Below are 10,739 nucleotides of genomic sequence, written 5' to 3' on the forward strand. Positions count from 1 at the left end.
CCATATTCCTGTGCTCTGTATATCTATCTGTTAGTGACATCTCCATCCACCTGGTCAACCAGGTAAAAAACTTAAATTATCTTTGACCTCTCTCTACCCTTCACTTTCTCTTTCCAATTAGTTGCTAGGAATTGCCCACTGAACAGCTTCCAAACTGGCCTCCCTGCATCTAATCTCTCCCTTCTTCTCCCCACTACCAGAATTCTCTTCTTAAAGCTCAAATTTATGTTATCACATGCTAAAAAAAAAAAAAAAAAAAAAAAATCTTACATTTTCTTCTCCTATTTCCTGTGGAATAGCCTCAACTCATTAGCACCCAAGGCTTTCCACAGTTTGGCCCTGATTCCCCCATGGCCTCTTGTTTTGATTACACCAGGATTTCATTTGTAAGGGTGACTGAGTAATGACAGAGTGGTCAGTGCCATCGAAAGAAGTCTTATTGCTCCCAGTTCCCAAGAGAAGGAAGTACATCGTTCCATCCAAAGCCGCACAGGGTCAGTAAGGAAGCAAAAGGAGAGGAGAACATGACCCAGAGCTTCTATTGTGGTTTCTGTGGGAAGGAATGGGTGAGGCATAGTAGGCAAATTTGAGTGAGCTTAGGATGGGGTACTTTGAATGTTAGTGGACTCTGGGCTATAAGGGTGGTCTCTCATTATCCAGTATTTGGTCCCGGGGTGATTTAAGGCAGGGTAAGTGTTGGCTTGGTGTGTGAGAGTTAAAGGAGGTGGTTGGGGGTATAGGCTTTCGATTGTTTGGTTAATGTAAGGTGTGTTCACAGGCAAGTTGTTTGTTACTCTAGGAATTAGCCCACCCTACAAGGGATAGATGTCACAGTATCCTAAAAAGCAGGGAATAAGAAAGATGGACTGATACACATCTCCTTCCCATGAACCCTTTGCTTATAGCTCTAACCCCAGAAAAGACCCTTCTGTATGAAGTTCTACACCGTATTTCTCAACACTCTCCACCACTCATAGCCATGATTGAATAGCACCCCCAAATCTGGTAACATGTAACTGTTTATATTAAAAATAAAACTGCCAGTTACTTTACTAGCAAAAATAGGTTTATCCAGGAATAGCAGAGAATTGCCATCCAGGGCAAGAAAACTACAGCAAAACCATAGGCAAGTCCAGAGAACAAAGGAGAGTTGGTTCTTCTACAGAGGAGGTAGGGGAGTTGGGAAGACTGTTAGAACAAGAAATTCACTGGAGTAAAATAGTAGGAGTTCAAAGTATAGTGGCTTCTCATGGCTGGACCTTTGGAGGAAAGCCTTTCTTCCTCTTGCCCAGGTGGTAAAATTGTATCCGGGTGCAAGTTCCCTCTTTCCCTGTTGGATTTGCAATTAACAAAGAGTGGTAAGGGCATGAGAGCTACCCCTGCTAACCTCCCGACTCCATTCTAGTGAGGTTTCTCTTCATTAATTTTCCCATAACCATGATCCCTTCCCTACCCCTCTCCCACAACTACACAAGCAACAGGCACCCATCCAATCTATAGGGTGGCTGGCAACGTATGACTGTTGTGACCTTGTTCAAAAAGACAAACTGAGCCAATTAGATTTCCTCTTTTAAGGATTTAAATTAAGAGCCACGAAAGGAGATTGCCAGTCGATGGTAAGGCCCTGAAGTAAACTCAGGACCTTTGGGAGTCTAGTGCTCCTCCTCTTCCTTCCCTTATCAACGCCAAATACTACAAATAGTCCATAACTATCTGGGGCTAGTGCTGGAGGTTTTGTTCATGTTTCTTTCAAGCACGAAGATTAACAGATACAGTGACAAAACTACAGTAAACAGGTCTGACTTGATCAGGCCTGAGACGGAGGCCACAGTAATGTCTTTTTATAAGCCCCCAAACGTGTTGCAAAGCGTTTTTAATTTCATATAAATATATAAAGGGCCACATGAACACAATCTAGTACAGATGCATCCAGCAACTTCAACGGGCATTTCCAGCTCCTTGCTAAGGTGCCCACATCCAGTTTACACCCTGCAGGCGGAAATCTCGAGCGCGGTTCCAAATGCGCCCCGCCCCTGATCACGTGGGACAAAGTCCGCAGACTGTCTATTGCTTCTGCCTGGGCCGACCTGCCTGGATCGACTGCTCCAGTCTGGCGCGTCCCCGGCGCGGGAAAAATTTCAATTCCGGCTAGCTGTCGCAGCGACCTCCTTACCCTTCACAACCCGGGCCTGCCTCCGCTTTCTCCTGCTTTTTACATCCCGGACTCCTAGCCTCACACGAGTGGAAGCGGAGAAGTTGAAGCCGCCGCCGCCGCCATGTCCGAGGCTTATTTCCGGGTGGAGTCGGGTGCACTCGGGCCTGAGGAGAACTTTCTGTCGCTGGACGACATCCTGATGTCCCACGAGAAGCTCCCGGTGCGCACAGAGACCCCCATGCCTCGCCTCGGGGCTTTCTTCCTGGAGCGGAGCGGAGGTGCCGAGACTGACCACACGATTCCTCAGGTAAGCCTTTAGGGACAGATCCCCCGAGAAAGACTACAATTCCCAGTGTGCCTCGCCGCCTTGGGCTCCGCATCGCGGGCGCGCTGCCCCGCGGGATTTGTCGTTTTAGGGGGAAGCCCGGCCCTACGCTCTAAGGAGTTGTATCGGCGGGTCTCAGGTCTCAGTTCTCTGAAGTGTTTTTTTAGCCTTCGCCCCCAGTGTGAAACTAAATTTATCTTAGGTCGTCAGGCCGCTGGTTTCATTTTTGAAACTGCCCAAAGTGAGCAGTGTCTTCCCCCCCCCCCGCCCCCAAATGTTGAAAGGTTAAGGATTGGTTACTACTGACTACTTAAGGATCGGGGTTTCTGATCACTGGTCCACTTTTTAAATACTTAAAGGGACGCCTGGGTGGCTCAGTCAGCTGAGGCTCGGTCTCTCGATTTTGACTGAGGTCGTGATCCCAGTCTCATGGGATCAAGGCCCATATTGGGCTCCAAGCTGAGCGTGGAACCTGCTTGGGATTCTCTCTCCTTCTGCCCCTCTCCCCTGCTCGTCTGCTCTCTCTCACTAAAAAGAAAATAAAAATAGTATCCTCAAGATTTACCCCTGTGTTTTTAAATAATAGTCTTAAGCTTATTTTCTTGATTTAAAAAAATTAAGACATTGTTTATTGACTTTTCATTATAACAGGTAAGGATTTTTGTCCTCTTACACATTGGTAAACAGAGATGCACTGACGGTACTTTATTCATATTGCCTTCCTTCCCCCTAATGTCCATCCAGTTTACCACAGCGCATTTAGTATCATATCTAATTAGGCTGCTCTTGGCTGTGACAGTTTATTACACTTTCCTTGTTTTTGAGGACCATGATGGTTCTGTGGAGTGCTGATCAGGTAATCTGTAGAATGTCCCTCAGTTGGGATTTGTCTGATGTGTTGTTGTTGTTTTTAAGTTTATTTACTTATTTATTTTGAGACAGCACAAGCAGAGGAGGGGCAGAGAGAGAGAGAAAATCCCAAGCAGGCTTTACGCTGTTAGCGGGAAGCCTGATGCAGGGCTTAAATTCATGAACCGTGAGATCGTGACCTGAGTGGAAGTCCGATGCTTAACGGACTGAGCCACCCAGGCACCCTGTCTGAACTTTTCCTTGTGGTTAGACTGCACTGATAGGTTTTGAGGAGGATCACAGAGGTCACATCATATCAAGGGCACATACTGTTAGCATGACTTATCACATTGATAAGAACCTCGAACACTCGGCTGGTGTAGTGTTTGTCAGGATTCTTCACTATGAAGTTACTCCTTTTTCCACCTTTCCATACTGTTCTCTTTGGGAAGGAGTCATTATGCACAGCCTCACTTAAGGAATAGGACTTATACTCTACTTATTTGAGGGTAGAGTGTCTACATAAAGTATTTGGAATTCTTTGTGGGAGATTTGTGCGGGAAGCTTTGTAATGACAACATTTAATGTCATTCAGAGATAAATGACTACTCAGACTTGCTATTTTCTTCCTGTGTTACTCTTGGTACATTGTTTTCTCCTCTAGGAATTTGACAATTTCATCTGAATTTTCAAAGGTAGTGGTGTAATGTTCAAAATATCCTTTTACTATCTTTTTTACATCTGTAGGATTTATATTGATGTCTTGGTTTTTATTCTTGATATGGAGAAATTATGCTCCCTTTCTTCGTTAGAATTGATCAATTGTATTAGTTAGTTCTTTTAAAAGAACTAACTTAGGGCTCTGTCAGTTTCCTCTTTTGTACTGTTGTTTTCTAGGTCGTTAAGTTATTAATTCTTTCTTCTACCTTCTTTGGACTTAATTGTCTATTGTTACCCCCACTCCCCCCAACCCTGCCTGTGCAGTTTGAGCTGGGTACCCAGGTCATTGATTTTTCAACCTTCCCTTATGCATGTTTTTAGCTATACATTTCCTCTGAGCACAGCTTCAGTGCGTTCCACAAGTTTTGATTTGTTGTATTTTATTTTCATATCCATGTGTTCAAAATAATTTCTAATTTCTATTGTGAGTTCTTCTTTGACTCATGGGTTATTCGGAAGACCAGTGCTTAGTTCCACATATATTAGGATTTAGCTCTTCATCTTTTTTGGTTTTGATTTCTAGCTTAATTCTTTCCACCAGGGTCAGAGAACATAGCCTGAGTGATTTCAGTCTTTTGTAAGTTAACGCTTGCTTTATACTGCAGCATAAGATCAACTTAACCATTCCATATGCACTTGGCCAGATGTGTATTCTGAAGTCATGGTGTGTGGTAAATACTGGAAGTTAGGTCAAGTTTGCTGTTTGCTTTGCTGAGATCTTCTATATTCCTACTGATTTTTTTTTCCTGCTCCTCATTTATCTAGAGAGATAGACCAAAGTTTTCCACTATGCCTATAGATTCACCAGTTCTCCTTTTACTTCTCTCAGTTTAGACAGGTACCTGTCTTTTTCTTGTGGATATAATGACCCTTTTATTATTGTCAAATGTCCGTTTTATCTCTAGTCTGCTTCTCTCTTTTGATTACTATTTTTATGGCATTTTTTTCAACCTTTCTGTGTCTTTATACTTCAAATATGTGTCTTTTAAGCAGCGTATGGTTAGGTTTTGTTTTTTTTCAGTTTGACAGTTTTTCAGTTGTATTTTTTTTTTTTTTTAATTTTTTTTTTTCATGTTTATTTATTTTTGACAGAGAGAGACAGAGCATGAGTAGGGGAGGGGCAGAGAGAGGGAGACACAGAATCCAAAGCAGGCTCCAGGTCCCAAGCTGGCAGTACAGAGCCTGACGCGGGGCTCGAACTCACGGACTGTGAGATCATGACCTGAGCCGAAGTCGAACGCTCAACCGACTGAGCCACCCAGGCGCCCCTCAGTTGTATTTAATTTGTTTACATTTAATGTAATTATTGATATATTTGTGGGGTTTTTTTCCTTCTTACTATTTAGTTTGTGTCCTGCGTTTCCATATTTCTTTCTGGGATCATTTTCATTCTCCCTTCAAGATTTCCTTAGTCTGTGTCTTCTAGTGATAAACTTTCCATTTCGGTTTGTTCAAGGGGTCCCCAAGACCAGCCCCAGGTTTGATGATTCACTAAGAGAACTCACAGGACTCAGCATCTAGTCATACTAATGTTTAAATTTTAATACAGTAAAAGGATACAGAGCAAAAACAGCAAAGGGAAAAAGGGTGTGTGTGATGAAGTTTGCAGGAAGCTGGACACAAGCTTCCCAGAGCCCCGTCCATCCGGGCGAAGTCGCACAGGATGCACTGGAATATCCAGTAACGCATTATGACAGCATGGGTGAAATATGTGTACCTGGGAGCTCATTAGAGACTCAGTACCCATGGTCGTACTGAGGGCTAGTTACACAGGCATTCTACCGAACACATTCCAAGATTCCAGACTCCGAGAAGGAAAGCAGGTATTCAGCATAAGCCACATTGTTTGTGCAAACTGCATAAGCACAGTGAGGCACTCCTATCCACTCTGAGAAGAGTGGGAACCCTCCTGAAACCCAAGTTCCAGGACACCCACCAAGGATCAACTCTGCAGGCAGGCCCCTCTAAGGAGGGCGGTCTGAGGGTTGCTGTGTTAACTTTCTGCACACTTTCTGTCTGCAGATGCCTTCAACTCAGTTATATTTGGCCTTTTTTTTTTTTTTTTTTTTTTTTTTTGGATATTTCTCTTCATTTCTGGTCTGTCATGGCCACCTCATTGTATTTTCCAGTTCTGTTAAGGTTTTAAAAATATAGAGACATGTGTGTCTTTACTGTCCTCTCTGAAGCTGTGAAGTGGGATGGAGAGGGGCTGTGGCCTGAGCTCAGGCTGATGCTGTTTTTCCATATATCGCCCAGCACCTGGTGGTGCTTAGTGCATAGTAGGCCTCCAGTGAGTGCGTATGAGGAACAGGTATGGAATATTTAAAGAAAGCAGAAATGCTTATTTTTGTATTTTTCTAATGTTCATTGATTTTTGAGAGAGAGAGAGAGAGAGTGTGAGCGGAGGAGGGGCAGAGAGAGACGGAGACACAGGACCTGAAGGAGGCTCCAGGCTGTGTGCTGCCAGCACAGAGCCTGACGCGGGGCTTGAACTCATCGAGCCACAAGATCATGACCTGAGCCGAAGTCAGATGCTCAACCGACTGAGCCACCCAGGCGCCCCCAGAAATATTTATTATACTTCTGAAGTATCTGCAATTGGAAGTTTTTATTTATGTGAGTTAGAAAACTTCCCCTTTGTACCACATTTTTGTTCCGTACTGTGCTTCTGTTGAACAAAAACCGTTGTTCTCACCATTCCATTATGATGTAAAACTTCAGCCCATGCAGTTCATCTCTTCAAGTCACAACCTTCTGCTTTTGGGAGCCACGCCCCCAAACAGAACAGGCAGCAACCTATATTTCTGTGTATTGCCACACACATTTATTACGCTATTTGCTTTTAAAACCTACATTCCTGTGTGATGCAGGGCTCAAAGCTCGAACTCCCCCTGTGGCTGGCAAAGGGACTTTTTGACCACAAGCGGCGGATCCTTTCTGTGGACCTTCCCAAGATCTACCAGCAAGGTTGGAGGACCGTGTTCAGCGCCGATGCCAACGTGGTGGACCTCCACAAACTGGGGCCGCATTTCTATGGGTTTGGCTCCCAACTCCTGCATTTTGACAGTCCAGAGAATGCAGACATCTCCCAGTCTCTCCTGCAGGCAAGTAATTGATGTGAAAACCCTATGGCACCACACACGCCTTAGGAGCCACCAGCCTCCACCCTTACCCAGGGAAGTGTATCATGTATACGCTCAGTTTATTAGTTATTCCACAGCGGCCTACAGTTAGACTGCATTTGCCGATTATATATTTACTTAAAAATGACTTGTCTGCAGCTCTTCATATTTGTTTGTTAAGAGTTGGGGCCACAGGAAGGCCTGGAAATAAGAGAGATGATGGTTGACTATAGGTGACAGGTACTTAAATACGCCAGCCCGGCCCAGCCCCAAGACTGGTCTGAGGGCTCCCGTCAGGAGTACATGTGTTATTTGTTCCCGTCCCTTGCTCTGGGGCTAAACCATGGGTCTGCCATGTACGAACTGCGTGACCTCTATAGGCTTTCATTTTTCACCTGTTAAATGGAGATAACAATAGTGCCAAAATTATTGCATCGTAGTGAGATTAGGTGGTGCCATTTCACAAATGGTAGCTATTACTGTTGTTTTCCACGGACAAAACAATGTTATACCCATATTACCATCCTTTACGACATAACTTTATTTTAACGTCTCATAATTATTACCTTTTTTATGTTTATTTATTTTTGAGAGAGACAGAGCCTGAGCGGAGGAGGGGCAGAGAGAGAGGGAGACACAGAATCCGAAGCAGGCTCCAGGCGCTGAGCTGTCAGCACAGAGACCGATGTAGAGCTTGAACCCACAAACCGTGAGATCATGACCTGAGCCAAAGTCAGATACTTAACTGACTGAACCACCCAGGCACCCCCATAATTGTTTTTTTTTTTTTTTTGCTAATATTAGGAGAAGCTACCCTTTCTACCTCTTATTTTACTTCCTCATTTCTAGCTTTATAAGAACTTCAGCTGAAGACACGTTTCCTCCCTGGACTATATAGACACCCTCCATCAGGCTCAAGGGTTGTTTGGCCTTACATGTACTGGAATGGTTTTTGATGTAAATAGTAAAGAAAAACATTGTTGCCATCCACTGAGATAAAGAAATCAATACATAGACTAGAGACAGTTTGAGCTTATGAAACTCTTTTGAGCAGAAAGCTAAAAATGGGGAAAGTCCATTTATTTGTCTTACAGTGTCTCCAGGACATGTCCTTGAATTGGAACAGTGCCCTTTGTTAGTGAGTTATATCTTTTCTTTTTCCATCACTGCTTTCAAGTTCTATAAAGTTGCCCATCGGTAAGGTGATAACTCCATGAGGCAATTGAAGAAACTGAGGCAGGGGCTTGTGGCTTGGTCTCAGGGCCCTGTGGTAAAATGACAACCCTCAGTCATTTGTGTCTCTATCCTGCTCTCACACTGAAAAAGATATAAAATGCACTCAATTAGATTAGGAGTCTTTTCTGGTCCAAACTTATCTGTGCGTGTCACAGTACATTATTGTGGCCTTTGTTAGTAATAACAATAATAGGTAACCCTTTTTTTTTTTTTTTTTTTAATTTTTTTAATGTTTTTGGTGGGGTGTGGGGAGGGGCAGAAAGAGAGGAAGAGAGAGAATTCCAAGCAGGCTCTGCACTGTCAGCGCAGAACCTAATGCAGGGCTCAAATTAATGGGTAGCGCTTTTTGAGCAGATTACTCTTGCTAGCCAGTTGCTAGATGTCCTACATGTATTCCTTCATTGGCTACCATAACAACCTGTTGGATATTCATAACCGTCCATTTCACAGATGAGGAAATTGAGGCATGGCAATGTGAAATCACTTCCTCGAGTGATAAAGTCACCTGAGAGCTCCTTCTGACTGAGTCCTAGACCAAACTTTTGCCCTTCATGACATTTAAATGTTCAGGGAAAAATGGATCTGATTTTTCTCACTCATTCCTTCTCCTTCAGACATTCATTGGACGTTTCCGCCGCATTATGGACTCCTCCCAGAACACTTACAATGAAGACACTTCAGCATTGGTAGCCAGGCTGGACGAGATGGAGAGGGGCTTATTTCAAACAGGGCAGAAAGGACTGAATGACTTTCAGTGTTGGGAGAAGGGGCAGGCTTCTCAGATCACAGCTTCCAACCTCGTTCAGAACTATAAGAAGAGAAAATTCACGGATATGGAAGACTGAAGGTCAGAAGAACACAGAATTGCTCCTTGTGGAGTTACTGCTCTGTGTGTCCTTGATAGAGCCTCGTTGACCTTGTAAAGGGCCATGTCATGGCTTATTTCCCACAACAGTGTCGGGAGCGGTGCCATCTGTTTGGGAAAGGACGTGGTGCAGGAAGTCCCTGGCCTGTATGGCTTATAAGACTCTCCCACCCTGCTGACCCATAGCCGGGGAGAAACCAAAGTCTTTTGTAAAATACAGTTACCACATGCATCATAATGCAATTGGAACTGGGATCCCTTGTATCCGGGAGTGTGACACCCTCCGATGTCCACTTTCGCTGCTCCAAAGGACAGGTACAAATGGGCCATCTGCCCACAAATGTTCTCTTGAACTTAACTGCTGCATCTTCCTTATGGCTGCTCCGAGGACAGCACCTCCAGGATGCTGGCCTTACTTGTGAATGTCTCCTGCGTCCTGCCTGCGAGGAGTCACCCCAATTTCCAGAAACAGTTGCCAAGAATAAAGAAGGAAAATGATAAGACAGATGAATGGTAGGGCCTTTACTAAAGAGAAAGCATTGTTCTCCTCTGCAGTCAGGGCTTTGGGGACAGGGCTTCACAAAACTCTGTGGTCGGCCTGGAGGGGAAATGGTTAACCTGAGCTTGTCTTTCGCCTTGAGATCTTTAGAGCCACCCGCCCAGCAATCCATTCCTTCCCTAGAAAAGCTGTCATGGAGTCATTTGGAGCTGCATAGTAGTTATTAAAGGGTGTTAACCAAGCCGTCTTATTTTGAAAGCTGGACTTTAGGATTGCTGGTTAGGAAGAGCCCTGTTTGAGAAGCTGAACATGGCAAATGTAAGTGGCAGGAGACCTTGACCATGTTCTTCCTCTTTGGTCAATTTTGCGGCATTATGACCTAGAGGATTCCTGACCGTTTACCGAGAATGTGTTTAAGCATGTTTAAGCAAGCTCAAAACTCTTCCTGGAGATCAAGGCAGAAACCTCGGGCTGAGTAAGAAACATCGTTCCCTGGGGGACACCATCTGACGGGCAGTTGTCTCCACACCAGCTTCCCATAACGACTGAGAATGGTCTTTGTCATTAGAAATCATAGAGGGGTTTGGGTATTCAGATTGTGCAGATGTCTCGATGCAAACTTGGAATGCCAGAACAGCTTTTGAAATGCATGTTTTAAGATGGAACCGATGTTTTTATAATTTGATTTTGGTGCTAAATAAATGACCCACTTAGCACATGAATACATTCTGTACAAGTAACTATTTCTGTAACTCGAGTACTACAGACAATCAGACAGAGCTATCAGAGAATTTTGTCTGTGATCATATTCAACAACAATGCCCAACTAAATCCGTGTTTCCGTGGCTGCTCTTTTGTTTGCATCAGACTCAAGAGTATGAGCTACATTCCCTGTAGGAACGAGATGGGTCCCAGAAAGGTAGGACCTCGTGGCGAGCACAGCATTTACATCTAGCCAGGGCCCCAGA

At 44.2% G+C, this 10,739-nt stretch overlaps 1 protein-coding gene and 1 long non-coding RNA gene across 2 annotated transcripts; one reads left to right on the forward strand and one right to left on the reverse strand.

Annotated features, from left to right (window-relative positions):
- Positions 1 to 1,044: 1,044 nt before the first annotated feature.
- LOC131498952 (uncharacterized) lies at positions 1,045 to 2,270 on the reverse strand. The gene is made up of 2 exons (XR_009255646.1): positions 2,174 to 2,270; positions 1,045 to 1,330 (listed from the first exon to the last, which is right to left on the reverse strand). It is a non-coding gene; the product is annotated as an uncharacterized LOC131498952 (long non-coding RNA).
- Positions 1,714 to 10,493, forward strand: GINS3 (GINS complex subunit 3). The gene is made up of 3 exons (XM_058706532.1): positions 1,714 to 2,462; positions 6,920 to 7,153; positions 9,022 to 10,493. Exons 1-3 carry the CDS (start codon positions 2,277 to 2,279, stop codon positions 9,250 to 9,252), a joined length of 651 nt encoding a protein of 216 aa, XP_058562515.1. The 5' UTR covers positions 1,714 to 2,276; the 3' UTR covers positions 9,253 to 10,493.
- The last annotated feature ends 246 nt before the right edge of the window (positions 10,494 to 10,739 follow it).

This window comes from Neofelis nebulosa, chromosome 17 (assembly GCF_028018385.1).
Source record: "Neofelis nebulosa isolate mNeoNeb1 chromosome 17, mNeoNeb1.pri, whole genome shotgun sequence".
NCBI classification, from domain to species: domain Eukaryota; kingdom Metazoa; phylum Chordata; class Mammalia; order Carnivora; family Felidae; genus Neofelis; species Neofelis nebulosa.

Excerpts from the sequence above, each read along its gene's own strand:
- GINS3 (XM_058706532.1), top strand. The coding sequence starts at position 2,277 with ATGTCCGAGGCTTATTTCCGGGTGGAGTCGGGTGCACTCGGGCCTGAG. Across the intron at positions 2,463-6,919 it reads CTGACCACACGATTCCTCAG|GGCTCAAAGCTCGAACTCCC; the intron begins GTAAGCCTTTAG and ends TGTGTGATGCAG. Across the intron at positions 7,154-9,021 it reads TCTCCCAGTCTCTCCTGCAG|ACATTCATTGGACGTTTCCG; the intron begins GCAAGTAATTGA and ends CTTCTCCTTCAG.